We start from the raw sequence: 22512 nt of genomic DNA, 5'->3' as shown, positions 1-22512 counted from the left end.
CACTACAGAAGTAGATTGCCCAATCTTCCTTCCGAGGAGTGGCTGGTGGGTTTGAACTGCCAGCCTTCTGGTTAGCAGTCAAATGCCTTAGGCACGATGCCACCAGAGCTCCTTTAAACATTACAGCAATGTGGAAATAGAGGCACAGAGAGGTTAACGAAACTGCTGAAGGTCACCGTTATGGAATGAATTGTATTCCCCCCTCAAAAGATGTGTTGTGGTCCTAACCTTTTCCTGTACCTGCAGATACGATCTCATTTGGGGAAACAGTTTTCTTTGCAGAATTTTTCAGTTAAATTAAGGAAGTCATACCAGAGTAAGGTGAGTCCTAATCCCTTCTGAGTAGTGCCTTATAAAAGAGAAGGACAGACATGGAAACAGTCACAAGCAGGGGGAAGATACCATGTGAAGTAGCAAAGGAACACCAAAGATGTTAGATGAGAAGCACAGGGTAGTTCCTCTCTCAAAACCATCAGAAGGAATCGGCACAGCCTATATACCTCAATTTGGACTTCTAGCCTCCAGAACTGTGAGAAAATATATTTGTTTTTTTTAAAGCCACTCATTTTGTAGTATTTTGTTCTGGCACTCAGTGAAGAGCAAGATTAGGACTTTAAAAAAATTAGTCAGACTCCAGAGTATTTGTTTTCAATGTTAGGTAGGCTATAATGCAGAATGTGCTAAATGATTTTTTTTTTTGTAAAAAGAAAAACACTCTACATTTTTAGTTAATTAAAATGGCAAAGTTAACAGAATATGTCTTATTCATACATAATAACGTTTCATCTCATTAGTATATACCAACCAGCCTCTTATTTAACCAGTCCATGTGATCATAGGTAAGACTCCCACCAAAATCTTCTGTTAACTGGCATGGTTCTATATAACGAGTCAATTTATTGGCAGACACTAAAATAACCTATGAAAAGAAAAGAAGTATTTAGTAAATCACTATTAAAGTCCATGAAAGTAAGAAGGAGATAAAATTAGGTTAAAAATTGCAGTTAATGTTTTCAACATGACACATCCATTTATTTAAATAATAACATGGCACTTAAAATCAACTCAATAAATTGTGGATATCTGCTAAAAAATAATTTATCAAAAAAACACTTCAAAGTCAAAAGACACTAGTAGCTCAGCCAAAATAGTTTCAAAAATAATTGATCAATATTAATAATTCAATTTCTTTAACACAATCATAACCAAAAAGCCCAAACTCACTGACATCGAGTCAATTCTGACTCATAGTGACCCCCACTGGGTTTCCAAGGCAGTAAATCTTTATGGAAATAGATTGCCTCATCTTCCTCCCACAGAGCAGTTGGTGGGTCTGAACTGCCAACCTTCTGGTTAGCAGCCAAATGCCTTACCTACTATGCCACCAGAGCTCCCTAACACAATGATAATGTAAGTCCATTTCTTTAATACAATGGTTTAATCTGAAAAGTTTTCACATGGCTTAAAAATTAGCAATGGGTACTAAAGTAATAAAAAAATGAATAATCTCACATCAAAAAATTTACACATTTCACAGTTTATCTAACATTTCTCTTGTTTATATATTAATAAAAAAAAAAAGACTTGTAAGAGCAGAGTAAAAGGGTAACATATGCCAATATTTAATCTGAAAATCAGAAATAAAATAAGTCAAAGAATTCATAAATGTGAAACTTACATATTAAAATTATAACATCTTAACTCTAAACTTTAAGAAGGTTTCAAATACAAATTATAGAAGTACTTGAGACTATTGTAGTGATATGTAAAATTTCAATGAAAATGCACATGAATATAAAAGAAAATACATCTGTGGAAGAAAGTTATTCAAAATCTAAAAGTGATACATGGACATTTGAATTTATAAAAAAGGGCTTAATAAGAAAAATAGTAAGGTTCACCTTCTACTTAAAATATAGACAGCTGAGCAGCATTCCCATCTGAAGAACAACAGAAAGTCAATCTATAAAATTATAAATTTTCTGGGACCCAGAGAGAACAGAGGTCACAGGGAAATCTAGTGAAACTGAAAAAAAGACAAGTGCCAATGACAGCATAAGAAAGGATGATTACAGAAAACGAAAACTTTGGAGAAGCAGGGGAAGAAGAAGAAGAAAGAAAAGAATAATATAATTCTAATGTAATTCTTCAGAAACATCAGTATGGAAAACTAGATACAACCATACTGTGTGTAAAATTATAATATTTAGCTTGCAAACAACACTGCTAAAAAGGGGGAGGAAATATCTTCAGAAAGATACCAGAAACTATAAAAAATTCATAAAACTATCAGACAAAAAAGACATTATCATAATTGGAGATTACAACAAATTATTATTGACAACAATGCATGAAACAGAAATTAAGAGCCTTAAATATTTACATTAGAAAATAAAAACTGGAAATAATGGGCAAACTGTCCCACCTAAGAATTAGGAGTTGAGGGAGATCAAATAAATCCAAAGAAAATAACGATAAAAAAAAACCCAAACTATGAGTTAGTTATGATACTAACTCATAATGACCCTATACGAAAGACTAGAACTGTAAGGCTGTAACCTTATAGCCTTGTAAGGCTTGTGGAAGCAGAATGCCACATCCTTCTCTCATGGAGAGGCTGGTGGGCTTGAATCACCAAGGTTCAGGTTAGCAGCTGAGTGTTTAACCACTGTGCCACCAGGACTCCTCCCAAAGAAAACAGAAGAGGAGAAATACAAAGTACTAATGAAATTGAAAATACAGGTATTATTGAGGCTTAATATAGCTAAAAGTTACTTCCGGAAGAGACTAAATCGACAAACTTAAAGCAAGAAGAAAAGAAAGACATAAGTAAATAATAGTGAGAATGAAAAGGAGAACAAAACTACATTTACAGCTATAGTTTAAAAGATAGCAAGATTATAGGACAATTTTATGCTGATAACTAAAACTTTAGAAGAACTAGATAAATACACAGGAGAGAAAATATAATATAGCAAAATTGGTAAAAGACAAGACACAAAACCTATAATCAATCAATTTAATCACTATATACTTTCCTTTTCAATAATCATACCATTAGTGGTAGTTTTGATATTGTTATTCTGAGATTTCTTTATGTGGAACAAAACAAATTAGTAATATGAGATATTCTAATTCTTCCAGGACTAGTGTCCTCAAGAAAATGGATTCTTGGCAAAGAAAGAAGATAGGAATGTGAGACAAAAGTCAAACATATATGGTCCTCAATCTGACATGGGAAGTATCAATTTAAACTCATGCTATTATTTCACCTTAAATAAAAACACTCATTTTATTTTCTAGCTCTGACCACTAAAGAGATTTAGAAACAATGACCACACCTGTAGAATTGTACACTCCTAGCAACCAGGCTGTGATCTCCAAATACCATTTCCCACTAAAAGGAATCAAGGCTCCTTGAAAAATAGCCAATTCCAGGCTTAGGAGTGTAAATACACAAGATAAGCTTGGAACATCTCATCCCGGTATCGAGAAAGCTACTAAAGACTACTAAAGTTGTGGCAAAATAACTAGAAAGGCTTCCACTAGCCTAAAAAGGGACAATTTATACCCAATAATAGTAATAAATGCAATGGAATGAAAGATTAAGGATGCTTCAGTCAATGAGTTCGTGTTGGTACAAAAGAAATGATCATCATTGGATATGCTAAGGCACTAATTTGCTGTACCAAAAACTATCAAAAAAGGGAAATAATCAAGGATTTATCTTCTCTCATACACAAACTGTACCACTGAGTAAACAAATAATAGATGAGAATAGGTTTCTCATTATAGAAGTATTCCAGCTAATAAGTGAACAAGGAGTAACAGAAATAGAACACAATCATTTTACAATCTTGCCAAAGGGGCGGCATCTTCTGACCTCCTCTAACTCCACAAGAGGAAGATAGAAGCACTATCAGCAGCCCAAGGCCTGTTCTTATGAGGCCACACATGCTGCTACCCTAAAGCCCTCTTATCAACCTAGACACCAATCGTACCTCCCACGGCACCCACCACCTCTCTGTTGGGTTTGATAATTCGCTGTAGTGGCCCCACAGAACTCACAGATTATGGTTTATTAGGGAAGCAACAGGCTACAATTCAAATTCAGGAACACACTCAGTCTCTCCCAGCTTGCCGTCCCTCTCAGCCAGCCATGTCTCTCAGATGGCAGTCTCTCTCAGCAGCACATCTCTTTCTCAGCAGTGCATCTCTCTCTCACGTCTCTCTCTCAGCCACACATCTCTCTCAGTGGGCAGTGAGATTCCTTCTGCCACTAGAAGGGCTCCTTTTGAAACTGGTAGAGTCGCCAAAACCAACCAATCCCAGTATCAGAGTTCTACACACCTGAGAGAGAGTAAACTTTCCCAGAAGATTACTTCATGCTGCCCCAGGTGGATGAGTTTAACAAGCAGCTACTCAGTTGCTCAAGGCAAAGTGGGAGTGGCAAAGACTATGAAAGACTATGATGAAGACTAGAAAAGCCATACTATGTAACCTACTACACATCACAAATCTCTAATGAATTGTGGGATCTCAGCATTGAACATCAATGGCTGCTAATATCACAAACAAGAAAACAACCAGATATTATGAGCTACATGACTAAAGAACACATCACCACCAATAAACAGTATTAGAAAAAGAAAATCAAATCTGAACCTAATCAACTTATGAAAATGAAAAGATTCAAGAAGGTAGAAGAATGTGTCAAACTACACCACAGGGATGCTAGCACCTAAATGCAGCCCATGGAAACCTATAGGCCAACCTGGTCTCTTCATGGGGAAAAATGTGTAGGAAAAGAAAGAACAATAAATTAAAATTTTAAAAGCTTCATTTAATGGACTGATACAAAAATATGCAACCAACAACAAAAGAATTACATATTCTTTTTAAGCAAACATGAAATATTTTAAAACTTGACTACATATTACTCCATAAAGAAAGTTTTGAGAAATTTCAAACACTGGCATCATGCTGATACTTTCTATGACTACAAAAAAGTAATTAGAAATCAATTTTCCATCAAATCCAGAATCATTAATAATAAGATTTTTTTGAAATCCTGTTAATTTGGGAAAGCATGTCAATCAATGTGTGAACGTTATTTGAAAACTGATACAAATAAATAAATCTGTATAATTTACATATAAATTTATGAATAAATTTTAAAATATATTATTTATATGTAATATTGATTTATACAACTAAAATCTTTTTATAAAGTTTATAAATAATTTGAAATTTGAAACCAACTTTGGTATTAAAAAGTTTTTAAAGAATTAAAAATTTCTTGTAAGGTGTGATAATGATATTGGGTTACTGCCAAGGAGGCAAGGAGGCTGGATGTTCTGACCTCCTCTAACCCCACAAGAGAAAGACAGAATCACCATCAGCAGCCCAAGGCCTATCCCCGTGAGGCCAGACATGCTGCCTCCCTCCAGCCCTTTCACCAATCCTGGCACCAACTGTTCCTCCTGCAGCACTCACCACCTTCCTGCTGGGTTCAATAATTCACTGCAGTGCCACACAGAACTCACAGATTATAGGCTTTATTAGGGAAGCACTAGGCTACAATTCAAGTTCAGGAAAAACATCCAGTCTTTCTCAGTCTCACTGTCTCTCAGCCAACAGTCTCTCTCCCAGCAGTGAGTATTTCTCGGTGTCTCTCAGCAGTGTGTCTCTCTCAGGAGTGCGTTTCTCTCAGCAACAGGTCTTTCTCAGCCAGCAGTCAGAGAGACTCCTTCTGCCTCTAGGAAGGCTCCTTTTGAATCTGGCAGAGTGGCCAACTAATCAATCATAACATCAGAATTCTAAGCACCTGAGAGAGAGTGAACTTCCCAGAACACTGCTTTGTGCCACTTTCAACAGAAATACCCCAGGTGGATAACTAACAATCAGGAGCTCCTCAGTTGCCCACAGCAAATCCCACCACAGAGTTTATAAAGACTTATAGCTAAAAAAGCCATACCAGGTAATTTACTACACCACAGTTACTTTTTCAAAAAGATTCCTATACTTTAGAGACACATATCAAAATATTTAGAGACAAAATGATATGCTAATAAAAAAGGGAACTTGCTTCACTATAATATGGGGTGGGGAAAGTGGATGAGGGTAAGGATGGACAGAACTATGAGTTGATGGTTCTTAGAACCAAATGTAGAAATACAAGAGTTAATTATACTACTATTTATTGAAATTTTTTGAAAAACTAAAATAAACAAATCTCTCTCTAAAAAACTGTTACCAGAAAGAAAATACCAGGCCCAGTTTAGAAGTGAGTTTTAAAACACATAGAAGAAGCCATTTCACTCTTAAATGCTTCCAGAGAATTTAAATATAGGTTCCTTTTTTGAGGCTAGTATAACACTGATATTCAAGGATAATTTGAGAAACGAAAATAATAAGTCAATCTCACAAATGTAAAAATTCTAAAATATGAACTCATTCAGGACTTTATGAAAGAGAAATCATAACCAAGTTACCGACTGGACAACTGGTTATTCAGTATTCATTAAAAAAAGAAAAAGAAAAAAATCAATCTCCCTCATAGCATATGTAAAAATTAAAGACTTAAATGTCAAAGAGAAAACTTTTTAAATCTTTCAAGAAAATAAGGGAGTATATATCTTTCTGACTGTGGTGGTAGGGAAACACAAAAAAATGTGATCATAAAATATTGATAAAAGTGACATAAAATAAAAATTAAGGCTTTCTGTAAATCAATATATTACATTAGGCAAGTAAACATATAAGCCATGAACTGAGAAAAGAACTGTAATGCATTTAAAATAACAAAGGATCCATATATAAAATGCACAGGAACTCCTATAACTTAATAATTTAAGGAAAATTTTAAAAACTGTAAAAATAGTAAAAAATGGGCAAAAGACAGCAACAGGCATCCCGATGCCACCGAACAGAAAAAATAATGGCTAAAATATGAAATAATTCACAGCCTCAGTACTAATTATGGAAATGCACAGTAAGACCATACTGACTTGCAAAAAGAAGAACTCTACTAATATAATTGTTACTGATTGTTTAGAAATGGCAATACTTATACACTTCAAGTGGATATGGAAAATAATTTGGCACCATCTTGAAAATTTGAACATGTATGTAATATTTATGCCTGGATACTCTGCAAACAGAAAATCTTATACATGATTATTAGGAGACACATACAAGAATGTATAGTGCAGCATAACTCAAAATGGCAAAAGAACAGAAATAACCCAAATGTCTATAAACAGAAGAATAGTAAATTGTGATTATTCACACAATGTAATATAATTCAGCATCAAAAATGGATCAATTACATCTAATGCAAAAATATGCAGAATTTTAGACATATAATTGGTGAGTAAAAGCAAGTCAGTGATATGATACTATTTTTATAAAGCTTAAAATTAAATAAAATGAATAATTTAAGGACATACGTCAAGAGTAGGAACCCTGGTGTGCAAGGAGTAAGTGCTTAGCTGTGAATTTAAAGGCTGGCAGTTAAAACCTACCCAGAAGCTCCTCGGGAGAAAGACTTGGTAATCTGCTTCCATCACAGCCAAGAAAATCCTACTTTTCTACTCAGTCACATGGGGTCACTATGATTTTAAAATTAACTTGATGGCACCTAATAACAACATATTAATGGTGACTATCTATAGATACAGATATAAAAGAGTAATAAATGATAAACATTGTCTATTACTTACAGGAGCTATTACTAAAGGAGCTCTCGTGGCACACTGCCTAAGGCATTCAACTGCTAACCAGAAGGTTGGTGTTTCAAACCCACCAGGTGCTCTGAGGAAGGATGATGGGGCAATCCACTTCTGTAAAGCATCAAAACCCAATGAGGGTCGCTATGAGTCAGAATCGGCTCGATGGCAGTGAGTTTGGTTTGGTTTTGGTTTTATTACTTATAAAGTAAGAGCACTAGTAGTGCAGTGTTTAAGGAGATTGGCTGCTAACTGAAATGTCAGCAGTTTCAATCTACCACCTGCTCTGTAGGAGAAAGATGTGGCAAGCTACTCCTGTAAAAATCACAGCCTTGGAAACCCTATGGGGTAGTTCTACTTTGCCCTATAAGATTTCTACGAGTTGGAATGGACTCAACAGCAACAGGTTCCTTGTGGGGTATTACTTCTGGGAGAGTCACAAAGACTTACTTCCAGGTATTGATATTTGGGCTCTTAAGTTGGGCGAAGGGTCTTATTGTTAAAATTTAATGTGTAAAATTAAATTTAAGACTGTTTTATCATAAGTATGTTACTTTTAATATATATATATATATATATATATATATACCAAATACCAAACCAAACCAAACCCACTGCTATCAAGTTGATTCCAACTCTTAGCAATCTATAGGAGACAACAGAACTACCCCACAGTTTTCAAAGCTGTAAATTGTTAAGGAGGCAGATTGTCTCATTTTTCTCCTATGTTCAGCTGGTAAGTGTGAATCTCTTACCTTTTGGTTAGCCACTGAATGAACGCCTCAACCACTGCACCTTCAGAGTTCCTGATGTACTAAACGTTATTTTAAAAAATTGAGAAAAAGAAAGAATGAAAGCTAGAGGGGGCACTATCTCAACCTCAGGCTGGAGAAAGGGCAATTCTTTTTTTTTTTTTTTTTTTTTTAGGATTTGGGTGAAGATTTACAGAGTAAATTCACTTTTCATACAGCAGTTCACATATACTTTGTCTCATGTCATTGACCAAAATTTACAATGCAGCAGCTCCCCTCCCACTTTCTCCCCATAGTTACCTCCTCCCAGTGTCCATCCCTTCATACTCTTCTGTACCCTGAGCTATCTCCCTGTGCATAAGCAGCCCTTCCTTCTTCCATGATTGTTGTCTCCAGGGCGTGTGTCTACTTGGAGTAAATGTTTAACTCACATGCCTGTACTTTGTTTGGCTGGAAACCACAGTTGTGGGTTCAATTCCAGACCTGAAGGGCAGCTAGGGGCCATAGTCTCAGTGGTTACACCAGGCTCTATTGGACCAGCAAACCTGGTCCCCACCTTTTTTTTTTTTTTTTTTTGCCTCCAAATGATTTTGAGTTTTGTACCACATTGTTCTCCCTCTTTATGCAGGATCTCCTACATCCCTTCCAAGTGGATGGCAGTGGTAGCTGGGCACCATCTAGTTCTTCTGGTCTCATAGTTGTATAGGTTGCAGATCGGATGGTGTACCAGTCGCTAGGACTGATTGTTTCCATTAATTTTGGTTTTCTTCTTTCTTCTTGACAAGGAGAGACCCGTTGTTGCATCTAGATGGCAGCTTCCTAGCTTTTAAGGTCCCAGTCGCCACTCGAGAAAGGGCAATTCTTTTGAGGCAGAAAGAAAGGAGGTTAGAGGGAGAACAAAGAACAATCTGGAGGTGGGGATAATAAAAGCTGAGGGAATTCCTGGGGTTTTTTTTTCCTCCCCAAATTGGGGGAGCGGAGACACCATATAGAACATGAAGTTATATTTTTGGTAAGTTTAGTAACAGAGAACTCTGTAAGGTGCCAATCTATTTTAAATGGTAATTTAATGCCATCTCTACACTCTAAGGATTTCTTTGTTATTAGGTGTCCTCAAGTTGATTCCACCTCTTAGTGACCATATGTGACAGGAGAGAACTGCCCCACAGGGTTTACTAGGCTGCAATCTTATGGAAGCAGAACACCAGATCTTTTCTCCTGAGGGGCCACTGGTAAGTTCAAGCCATGAACCTTGCCATGAACCTTGCAGACAGTTTAGCCATCGCACCACCAGGGCTCCTCAGTTTTGCTGTCACCCCAAACCAAACCCACTGCCATCAAGCTGATTCCAACTCACATGAGTCTACAAGATAGAGTAAAACTGCCTCGCAGGGTTTCCCAGGCTGTAATCATTACAGCAGCTGACTGCCACATCTTTCTTCCATGTTGTGGCTGATGGGTTCAAACCAAGCATTTTAGCCATTGTACAACCAAGGCTCATTGTTTAGGTATGTTGTTGTAGGTGCTGTCAAGTTGGTTCGGACTTATAGTGACCCTGTACAACAGAACAAAACATTGCCTGGTCCTGCACCAGCCTCACAATTGGTGCCATCTTGAGCCTACTGTTGCAACCACTGTGTCACTCCATCTCGTTGATGGTTTTTCTCTTTTTGCTGACTCTCTACCAAGCATCATGTCCTTCTCCAGGGACTGGTCCCTCCTGATAAAATGTCCAAAGTTATGTGAGAAAACGTCTCCCCATCCTGGCTTCTAAGGAGCATTCTGACTGTACTTTTTCCAGGACAGTCTGTTCATTCTTCTAGCAGTTCATAGACTACTCAGTATACTTTGCCAATACCATAATTCAGATGTATCAATTCTTCCTTCCTTATTCATTGTCCAGCTTTCACATATGCAGGAGGAGACTGAAAGATACCACGGTTGGGACAGGTTCACCTAAGTCCTCAAAGTGACATCTTTGCTTTTTAATGCTTTAAAGAGGTTTTTACAGCAGATTTGCCCAATGCAATATGTCACTTGATTTTTTGACTGCTGCTTCCATGGGTATTATTTGTGGATCCAAGTAAAAAGAAATCCTTGAAAACTTCTTCAATCTTTTCTCCATTTATCATGATGTTGCTTAATGGTCCAGTAGTGAAGATTATTGTTTTTGCTGATGTGTAATCCATACTGAAGATTGTAATCTTTATCTTCCTCAGTAAGTCTTTTTCATTGTCAGCAAGGAAGGTTGTGTCACCTGCGTATTGTAGGTTGTTAATCAGTTGTCCTCCAATCCTAATGCCAAGTTCTTCTCCAAATAGTACAGCTTCTCGGATTATATGCTCAGCATAGATTGACTAGGTATGGTGAAAGGATACGACCCTAAGGCACATCTTTCCTGACTGTAAACCATGCAGTATCCCAACCCTGTTCTGTTCAAATAACTGCCTCTTATTAGTCTATGTACAGGTTCTGCATGAGTACAATGACATGTTCTGGAATTCTCAATCTTCTCACTGTTAAATGTCTAAACATCTATTAATTATTATCTAGCAATCTATTAATTGTTATTGTTGTAGTTAGCTGCCTTGGAGTCAACTTCAACTAATGGCGACCCCATGTGTGTAGAGTAGAACTGCTCCATAGAGTTTTCATGGCTGTGGATCTTTCAGTAGCAGATTACCAGACCAAACTGCCAACTTTCCAGCTGCCGGGTTCAAACTGCCAACTTTTCAGCCAGTGTCAAGTGCTTAACCATCTATGCCAGTCAGGTCCTAATCTATTAACCAGGTATATAATAACAATGAAGCCAAGAAATATCTGTTTATTCTGTGAGGAAATTACTGGCTAAATTGGACATGAATGCACATCTGAAAAGATCACACCCTCAGACCATCATTTTCCAAAAAGATAACTGAATGGAAAACACAAACAACATCATGCCTTACTTGGCACAATATTCCATGCAAACACTGGGAAAATAAAACTCTCTCTCTTATGAAAAATCCTTCTATGAGGTCCCCTTTATTATAATCTAATTTTCAATAGTGCTTATTTGTTCATAATTATTTAGAATCATTATTTAGAACTTCTAATGTGTTTGGTGGTGCTCTAGGAGCTCTGGTGGCACAGTGGTGAAATCATGTGTTTGCTAACCAAAAGGTCAGTGGTTCAAACCCACTAGTTGCTCCCTGGGACAAAGATGAGATTGTCTGCTTCCATAAAGATTTACAGCCTTGGAAACCCTATGGGGCAGTTCTACCTTCTGTCATAATATAATATATATTTAAAAGTATACTGTTCCTCAGTAAATACAATCTTTAAAGGAAGAAGTTAATAAAGATTACTGCTATTATGAAATTCTTACCAATGCAAAACAGTTATAAATTATAGAATGCTATATAAAACTCATAATCTCCATCATTATAAAACATTTCATAGATTCTGTATTCTTATAAAATTCACTAATGGATGTTCAAAGTAGAAATAGTAACTCTGCCATGTAATTATACAGAATTGAATCAACACAAATGATTATCTCAAAGCTTGGTAATGTACACAAACAAGATTTTGAGCAATCAAGTAGACTCAAAATCACAATTATTTAAAATTAACCATTTATCTATTATGATGCAACATTGCAGGTTCCACTATAATAATCCCATCTCTGGTTTAGAGGGTGAGGAGACAGGGCAAAGAAGGGAGCTGGCAAAAACAGCAATAATCATTTCTATTTTATTAGACTGTTCCAAAACAACTGAGGGAAAGAAATTTTAGAAGAAAGTTTGCAACAGTAGGAAAGAATCATACTATAAGAAAATGCTATACACCTAACAATCACCCTTTTTTTGAGTAACTCAGGAGTGGAATCCTTAAGAGGAAAGAATCTTTCTAGTACACAGCAAAATTATACTATTTACTAGCCTTACTCTGCCCACTAGCCTTTGGAAACTGACATCAGTTGCCAGGCTGCAATATACAAATTACAGACAATTACTTTCAAGGACAAACTAAATTTGAATAAAAAACAATTGAACTCTATCCAGTGATAGCAAGTCATGAAGGTATGTGATTTAATGAAAAGACCAAATTCAAATGCACAAGCAAATTTAAGAAACCAGTATTTTTGGATGCAGGCTTGAAGAATGGATGTCAAAGATCAAAGATGATAATGTGTCTTTCTACCTCTGTGCACGTGGTACAGATTTGTGTGTGTTTATGTGTCCATATACATACTATTTTGATACACATGTCTGCTTGTAACTGTTGGAGAATGTTTTTCTCACTGAGGGAATTAAGTTTCTGCAAAAAAAACAGAAAGTCAAAATAGATGGAGTTAGAGGTGTTCTTGACAGAGAAACAAGAAGAAAACCTTTGGTTCTGGATCCTACTACTAGTACGGCCTCAATAAAGAACAGGATCAGATGCAGTTATAAGAGATAAGAAAAGAAAACAATTTCGAATTACTAGTAAATAACACATTTAATGTTATGAGTGACAATGAAGAATGACAGGGTGGAGATCCTCTTGATTAATCTTGTCCTCTGCCAATCTGAGGATAAGATTAATGCCAGTACTTCTGCAATTTCATCTTGTCATTAGATAGACAATAGAAGCTATCATCTAACCAGCAGAATCTATCAAAGTCACCAACTACGATGCTGTGAAGGGCAGAAAGTATTTCACTTTAATATCCGAGTTTCTAAAAAGTACCTACTTCAGAAATAGGAAGAAGATATGGAGGTATGTAGGTTAAGAATAAGAGATGAATGATCAATGGCTAATGAAAACCATTGAAGAAATGAAAAGGACAGAGGTCACTTAGGAGAAAATACTTAGAGAGGATTATGTGGAAGAAAGTGTGAAATCATATGGGAACTGTGTGCACCAAAATGACCACTGGGCGTTAATTTGATGAACATTGTACACTGCTGGTGATAAAACTTTGCTATGGCTGATTCTTTAAGGTAGCCCACATATTCAAGTTTATACAAATACCAGTACTTAAAAAGTTATACTTTTAACACATATTTAGAATAGACACAAAAAAGCAGGCTTTGATACTACAGCCCAGCTGATTCAAAATAACAACAAAGAAAATAGTTTTCAACTAAATAAGCATCTACATTGAATTTATATATATATGTGTGTATATATATATATACACACACACACGTATATATATTTATACATACATATACATACATATATACATACATACATACACATAAAATTGAATGGCTGGTGCTAATTTGCCCCTTAAAGTTGATTACGTTTCATGGCTCATTAGCCAAAACCAAACCAAACTCATGCCATCGAGATGCTTTTGACTCATAGTGATCCCCTTTGGGTTTCCGAGGTGGTAAATCTTTATGGAAGTAGATTGTCCAGTCTTCCTTCCGCAGAGTGGCTAGTGTGTTTGAACTGCCAACCTTCTGGTTAGCAGACAAATGCTTTAGGCACTATACCACCAGAGCTCCTTGGCCTATTAGCCAGTACTTGAAATTCCTCACACCTCATTAGGGCACCAGAATTTTAATAAGTGCCTACCACTCCTTGGAAGGAAGGTTGGCCAATCTACTTCCATTAAGATACTACCCTGGAAACCCAAGGAGGGGTCGCTATGAGTTGGAACCCATTCGGCAGTAGTGAGTTTTTTTTTTTTTTTAGTACTTATTTACTTGCAAAATATCCTAGATGATTCTTATCAATGTCTAACAGGAAATATGCTGATACAAGAAGCATTAATACTTGAATTAAACAAATAAAAACCTATACTATCAGATGAAGAGAGATAAGAATTCTCTGTCTTCTACTTTATCTTCCAAGAGTCCAAGTATTTAATCACTATTAATTCATCACCTATTGTGAGACCCAACTAGATAAAGCATCTCTGAACAAATGTCTATATGCTAGCAGGGTGTGGCAGGCTGTACATGACAGGGATTTCTCCCCTACTCACTGTTCATAGGATTAGGTTCTGAATCCCTGGTTTCTGATCACTTTGCATTCTCTCATAGGTCTTTTTCCTGCACGTCCCTGCTCATGCACTGCAGACCCCATTGCCTGTCTGAAGTCACTGACTCACCATGTTCCTGACTTGAGGCACCATTTATACAACAGCACAAAGAAGGAGAGGAACTACTGAGGACACACATTTTAAAGATCCTTAACACTACATATAATGTAGTGTTATTTAAATTTAACAGTCTGATTAATTTAAAATGTATTTTTAAACCCAAAAGCAATTGCTGGAAAAAAAAATTAAGAGATAAACATTATGAACCAATAATGGAGATAAAATGGAATCATAAAACGTACTTAATCCTCCAGGCTACACAACTGACCACTCTCAAATGGATCACAATAGAAGATCCTGGATAGAGAGTGAGAAAATATGAAACAAACTAAAAATCATAAAACAACCAACCAAACAAAAACAGGCTTGGTGGCCTGACAGAGGCTAGTGGAACCCCCAAGACTGTGGCTCTTAGTCACCCTTCAAGCCTGCAATTGAACTCATGCCCATGGCTCAACTTTCACTATGTACCCACACTAACAAAATCTGAGGTAAAACATTTGAACAGATCCACTACAGAAGAAGAAAATGAAGCGGTAATAAATAAATAAACTGCCAACAAAAGAGTCTGGCCCAGATGTCTTCAATGCCAAATACTACCAAACAGTCAGAGCAGAACTTGTATCAATTCTGCTCAAACTATTCCAGAACACAGAAAAGTATGGAATACTCCTGAACTCAAGCATAACCCTGAAACCAAAACCAGGTAAAGACATCACTAAAAAGAAAATTATAGACCAATATCCCTTATGAACATAGAAGCAAAATTTCTCAACAAAAAGCCTAGCCAATAGAATCCAACAACATATCAAAAAAATAATACACCATGACCAAGTGATATTCATACCAGGTATGTAAAGATGGTTCAGCATCAGAAAAACAATCAAAGTAATCCACCACCACATAAATAAAATAAAGGAAAAAAAAAAAATGATCATATCACTCGACACAGAAAAGACATTTAATAAAATCCAACACCCATTCCTGATCAAAATGCTGAACAAAACAGGAATAGAAGGAAAATTCCTCAACATAATTATGGTCATATATACAAAACCAAGGGAGCTCTGGTAGCATAGTACCTAAGGCATTTGACTGCTAACCAGAAGGTTGGCAGTTCAAACCCACCAGACACTCCTCGGAAGGAAGGCTGAACAATCTACTTCCATTGTGATACCACCTCAGAAACCCAAGGAGGGGTTGCTATGAGTCAGACTCAACTCAATGGCAGTGAGTCTGGTGTTTGGTTTTTGTACAAAACCAAAGGAGCTCTGGTGGCATAGTGGGTAATGTCATCTGGCTGCTAACCAGAATGTCTACAGTTCAAATCTACCAGCTACTCTGTGGCAGGAAGATAAGGCAATTGTGGTAGTTAAGTTTGTGTGTCAACTTGGCTGGGCCTGGCTGAGTGCTGGGCACCTGGATATAGTATTCCCCATGATGAGATTGGTAATCAACTCCATGGTGGAATCTACTAGGAGCAGCTGAGTAGCTGCCTCAGGGATGTGGTCTGCTTCTTGTATGTAAGGAAAAGCCTCAGGGAATGGTCTCTAGCTTATGGCACACTTGAACCCTGCAGGTAGCCATGTCATTGTTCAGCAGCCTAGCATGCTCTGCTGTCTTGGGACTTTCAATGGACTTGAATTAATGGCCTGCTGTGTGATTTGGTAACATTGGGACTGTGCCATTTTATTTGTCGGCCTTGGGCTTGTTAGCCTCAGCAGCCAGTAGCTGCCTGAGTGAAGAGATGCCTCTAGCTTCAGTGGGCAGAGCTGAAGCCCAAGGTCAAGGGGTTTTCACACAGCCCCTAGAGCCTGGCACTTTGAACTCAAACTTAAAGCCTCCAAACTGTAAGAGAATAAACTCCTGTTTGTTCAAGCATCCCATCTGTGGTAGATTTCTGTCAGAGCAGCACTAGGTAACCAGAACAGCAATCTACTTCCTTAAAGATTTATAGTCTTGGAAACCCAATGGGGTCACTATGAATCATAATAGACTAAGTGGCTGTGGGTTAGGTTTTTTTTTTTTTTTTTTTAATACAAAACCAATGACCAACATTATTATTCTCAATGGAGAGAGACTGAAAGCATTCCCCTTATCAATAGGTACTAGATAAGGGTGCCCTTTATCACCACTCCTATTCAATATTATATTGGAAGTCCTTGCCAGAGCAATAAAGAAAGAAAGGGAAATAAAAGGCATCCAAATTGGCAAAGAATATGTAAAATTATCTCTATTTGCATATTATATGACCCTATACTCTGGTCGCATAGTGGCTAAAAGCACTCGACTGCTAACCAGAAGGCTGGCGGTTCAAACCCACCAGCCACTCCTCGGAAGGAAGGTTGGGCATTCCTACTTCCGTAGTGATACTGCCTCGGAAACCCAAGGAGGGGTCGCTATGAGCCGGGGCCGACTCGACGGCACATAACAACAACAACAACATACGTAGACTCAACAAAAAATTACTGGAACTAACTGAAAGTTTCACGGAAGTGTCAATGTACAAGATCAACATACAAAAATCAGTTAGATTCCTTTACAGTAATGAAAAGAACTCTGTAAAGGAAATCAGGAAAATAACACCATTTAAAACAACTACCCAAAAGATGAAGAACTTAGGAATAAATCTAACCAGAGATTCAAAAGACCTATACAAAGAAAACTACAAAATACCTCTATAAGAACCAAATGAAACCTACATAAATGGAAAAATATACCATGCTCGCAGATAGTAAGACTTGACACCCTGAAAACGTCAATACTACCCAAAGTGATTTACAGATATAATGGAATCCCAATCTAGATTCCATCATCTTTCTTTATAGAGATGGAAAAACTAATCACCAACTTTATATGGAAAGGAAACAAACACCAGAGAAGTAAACCACTACTAAAGAAAAACAACAAAGGAGGAGGCCTCACACTTCCCAATCTCCAAAACTAAGTACACAGCCACAGTAGTTAACAACAGCCTGTTAGTGGTACAAAGACAACCACATAGGCCAATGGAACAAAGTTACCCAGCAGAAAATCCATCCACCTACAGACAGTTGATCTTTGACAAAGAGCTAAGACACATTAAATGGGAAAGAGATGGTCTCTAATAAATGGTACTGGCAAAACTGGTTATGTATTTGCACAAAAAGGAAACAGGATCCGTATCTCACACCATATACAAAAACAAACTCTAGCTGAATCAAAGACCTGAACATAAAACCTAAAACTATATATACACTATTGAACATACCAAAAAATGCAGAAATACTAGAAGACAAAATAGATGACTGGGACTTCCTAAAAATTAGGTATTTATCACATCAAAATATTTCACCAAAAGAATAAAAAAGAGAACCTACAGACTGGGAAAAAATGTTTGGCAATGATATATGGGACAAAGAGATAATCTCTAAAATCCATAGAAAATTTGAACATCTTAACAACAAAAAGACAAAAAATCCAGTTAAGAAATGGGCAGAAGATATGAACAGACACTTCACCAAAGAAGATATTCAGGCAGCTAACAAACCCACAAAGAAATGCTTGGGATCATTGCCATCAGAGACATGAAAATCAAAATAACAAGACATCATCTCACTCTAGCACTAATAGAAAAGTTAGAAAAAAATGCTAGAGGGTATAAGAGACTGGAACCCCGATATACTGCTGGTGGGACTATCAAAATGATCCACTAGATTATCCATAATTTAAAAAATAAGAACAAAAACCCCTTGACAATACTAAGTGCTGAGAAGTATGCAACTGGAACTTACATATACTGCTGGTGTGAACACAAAATGATACAGCCACTTTGAAACTGCTGGCAGTTTCTTGTAAGATTAAGGATCGCTTACCATATGATCCAGCAATCCTACTCCTAGATATTATGCCCCCAAATAAAAATGCTTGTGCACACAAAAGCCTGTTAAGTGAATGTTTATAATATCTTTATTGGTAATCACCAAAAACTCCCCAAAATGTTGCTCCATGGGGAATGGATAAACAATTTTGGTCCATCTATGCAATGGAATAATACTCAGCAATAACAAGCGGCTACCAATACTACCACAACCTGGATCAATCTCAAATTTGTTATGCTAGATGAAAGCAGCCAGATTAAAAATGCTATATAACTGTATCATTCCACTTATTTGATATTCTGGAAAAGGCATAGAAATCAGATCAGTGTTTGCCAGGAGCTAAAGATGAGAAAAGGAAATGACTACAAAGAGGTATAGGGGAATTTTTGGAGTGATGAGATATTTCTACATTTTTTACTGTGGTGGTAGTTTCATAATTATATATTGTTGTCAGAAATCTTATACCTGTACACTAAAACAGGTGAATTTTATTACATGTTTATTATACCATAAAAAATTGAAGTTTAAAAAAGTAGAGAAAAAAGTTACAATTTTTTTTTCTTCTGCTTACCTTTTTTTTTTTTTTTAATTGTGATTTGGGTGAAAGTTTATAGAGCAAATTCACTTTCCATACAGCAGCTCACATACACTTTATCTCATGACATTGACTGCAATTTCCCATAATGCAACAGCTCCCTTCCTATTTCCTCCCCATAGTCACCTCTTCCCTGTGTCCTTCCCTCCATGTACTCCTGCCCCCTGAGCTGTCTCACTGTGCATACACAGCCCATACACTGCCCTTCTATTCTCTCATGATTGTTCTCTCCAAAGAGTGTATCTACCTAGTGTAAATGTTCACCTCATATGCCTGTCTTTTGTTTGGCTGGAACCAACAGGAGTGGGTTCAATTCCAGACCTGAAGAGAAGCTAGGGGCCATAGTCTCAGTGGGTCCATCAGGCTCAATCAGACCAGAAAACATGGTCCCTTTCTTCTGTTTTTTCCAAATGATTTTGAGTTTTGTTCCACATTGTTCTCCCACTCTATCCAGGAACTCCTACATAGATACCCCTCCAAGTGGTTGACAGTTGTAGCCGGGCACTATCTAGTTCTTCTGGTCTCATACTCACAGAGGTTGAGGATTGTATGGTGTACCAGTTGCATGGACTAATTGTTTCCACGAATCTTTGGTTTTCTTCATTCTTCTTTGCTCTGGACAAGGAGAGACCCATCATTGCATCTAGATGGCTGTTTGCAAACTTTTAAGACCCCAGTCACTACTCGCCAAAGTAGGATGAGGAACAATGTTTTGTGTAGTATGTCATGCCAATTGAGCTTGATGTCCCCTGTGACTATGGTCCTGAGCCCACAGGTCCAGCTACCCGCTCCCTCTGGGTAGCTGGCTGTGGCCAAGAAGTGATTATAACCTTGTCCCTTGTCAGCTCGTCTACATACCTGGGAATTCTTGCAGAACATACCAACACACTTGTAGAAACATTGTCTGCCAACCCTATTATTTGGTCTTCGGGACACTCCCCCACCGTGAAAAGACATACCTAATAGTTCAGCCTGTCCACCCATCTATCCACCCATATATCCATGTTTTGCCTTCACTGACAACGCAGTATTGCCTGTGCAAAAGGGTTCATCTTTGTTGTCTGTACCTCCCATGTACCTCTCTATGTCTTCCTCTTCCTCAATGCCAGTGTATTGATCACTGACATTTGGAACACTGCCCTTCTCTTTACCCAGATCAATACTTGTCTCTGTATACCTATAGTAGGTTTTGAGATCCGGCAGTGTGAGACCTCCTACTTTGTTGTTCTTCTTCAATAGTGTTTTGCTCATCTGAAGTCTCTTTCTTTTCCATATAAAGTTAGTGATTGGTTTTTCCAGTTGTTGCACTGTGGGAAATTGCAGTCAATGTCATGAGACAAAGTGTATGTGAGCTACTGTATGGAAAGTGAATTTGCTCTATAATCTTTCACCCAAATCACAATTAAAAAAAAAAAAAAGAAAAGAAAAAACAAACAAAGGTAAGCAGAAGAAAAAAAAAATTGTAACTCTTTTCTCCCCTCCCACTCCTGGTAATCAACAAAGAAAATTTCCTTCCATATATAAACCTTTCCTTCACTTTTTACAATAATAGACTAATACAGTATTTGTCCTTCTATTTCACTCAGCATAATGTCCTCCAAGTTCATCCACATCATGTGGTGGTTTGCAGATTCTATGTTGTTCTTTAGGGTTGCATAGTATTCCACTATGTGCATGTACCTAGTTTGGTTATCCCTTCTTCAGCTGATGGGCACTTACGTTGTTTCCATCTTTGGGCTATTGTAAACAGTGCTGTGATGAACGTGGGTGTGCATGTATCTGTTCTTGTCCTGGCTGTCACTTTTTTAAGATACATACCTAGTAATGGAAAGGCTGGGTCAAATGGTATTTCTAATTCCAACTTTTGAAGGAATTACTACACTGCTTTCCACAGTGGTTGTACCATTTTATAGTCCCACAAGCAGTGTATGAGAGTCCCAATCTCTCCACATCCTCGCCAGCATTTGTTATTTTCTGTCTTATTGAACTTTGCTACTAGTGCTGGGGCAAGACGGTATCTCATTGTTGTTGATTTGCATCTCTGTAGTGGCTAGTGATCATGAGCATTTCTTCAAATGTTTGTTGGCCACCTGAATATCCTCTTTGGTGAAGTGTCTATTCATGTCTTCTGCCATTTTAAAATTGGATTATTTATCTTTTTGTTGTTGAGGTGTTGAAGTTTTCTATAAATTCTAGAGGTAAGTCCCTTGTCAGATAGGTCATTGCCAAATATTTTTTTCCCAATATGTAGGTCCTCTTTTGACTCGTTTGGAGAAGTATTTGGAAGTACATAAAAATTTAATTTATAGAAGGTCCCATTCATCTAGTTTCTCTTCTGCTGTTTGTGTAATTTTGGTTATGCTTGATAGTCTATTTATGCCATATATTAGGGCCCCTAAATTTGCCCCTAGGCACTCTGGTGGCTTAGTGCCTAAGGCATTTGACTGCTAACCAAAAGGCTGGAGGTTCAAACCCACCAGCCACTCCTCGGAAGGAAGGCTGGGCAATCTACTTCCGTAGTGATATCACCTTGGAAACCTAAGGAGGGTCGCTATGAGTCAGATCAGACTCGACAGCAATGAGTTTGAGTTACATCTGCCATTAGTTTTTCCTTGAGGAACTCTATAGTTTTAGGTTTCATGTTTAAGTCTTTGATCCATCTGGAGTTAGTTTTTATGTATGGTGTGAGGCACAGATCTTGTTTCATTTTTCTGCAAATGGATCTCCAGTTTTGCCAACACCATTTGTTAAACAATCTCTTCCCCATTTAATGGATTTCGGCCCTTTGTCAAAGATCAGCTGACCATAGGTCGACAGATCTATTTCCGGATTCTCAATTCTGTTCCATTAGTCTGTGTCTGTCATTATACCAACACCACACAGTTTTGACTACTGTGGCTGTATAATAGGTTTTGAGATCTGGCAATGTGAGACCTCCTACTTTGTTCTTCTTCAACAGTGCTTTGCTTATCTGAGGTCTCTTTCCTTTCCATACAAAGTTAGTGACTGATTTTTCCATATCCTTAAAGAATGCTGGTGAGATCTGGACTGGGATTACATTGAATGTATAGATTGCTTTGGGTAGAGCTGACATTTTCACAATGTTCAAATTTTCCTATCCACGAGCAAGGATGTTCTTCCATTTATGTAAATCTCTTATGGTTTCTTAAAGTAGTCTTTTATAGTTTTCTTTGTACAGGTCGTTTGTAACCCTGGTAAGATTTATTCCCAAGTATTTAATTTTTGGTAGTTATATATGTCGCTATGAGTCAGTTCCGACTTGATGGCACATAACAACAACATAGTAAATGATACTGATTTCCTTATTTCTTTTTCAGAAATCTCTTTGCTGGTGTAGAGGAATCCAACTGATTTTTGGATGTTGATCTTGTATCCTGCCACAATGCTAAATCTCTCAATTAGTTCCAGTAGATTTTTGACTGAGTCTCTTGGGTTTTCTAGGTATAGAATCATATCATCAGCAAATAGGGATAGT

The 22512-nt window shown here is 37.3% G+C and overlaps 1 protein-coding gene across 1 annotated transcript in view; it reads right to left on the bottom strand.

Annotated features, from left to right (window-relative positions):
- SESTD1 (SEC14 and spectrin domain containing 1) overlaps positions 1-22512 on the bottom strand; it is a 122946-nt gene that overhangs the window by 49663 nt on the left and 50771 nt on the right. The window contains exon 5 of the mRNA XM_007936793.2: positions 806-919. Within this exon, the coding sequence (XP_007934984.1) occupies positions 806-919 (114 nt within the window). The remainder of the gene's footprint in view (positions 1-805; positions 920-22512) is intronic.

Source organism: Orycteropus afer, unplaced genomic scaffold, assembly GCF_000298275.1.
Source record: "Orycteropus afer afer isolate SDZICR_OR568_19922 unplaced genomic scaffold, OryAfe1.0 scaffold00001, whole genome shotgun sequence".
NCBI classification, from domain to species: domain Eukaryota; kingdom Metazoa; phylum Chordata; class Mammalia; order Tubulidentata; family Orycteropodidae; genus Orycteropus; species Orycteropus afer.
This window is presented reverse-complemented; position numbering and strand designations above follow the sequence as displayed.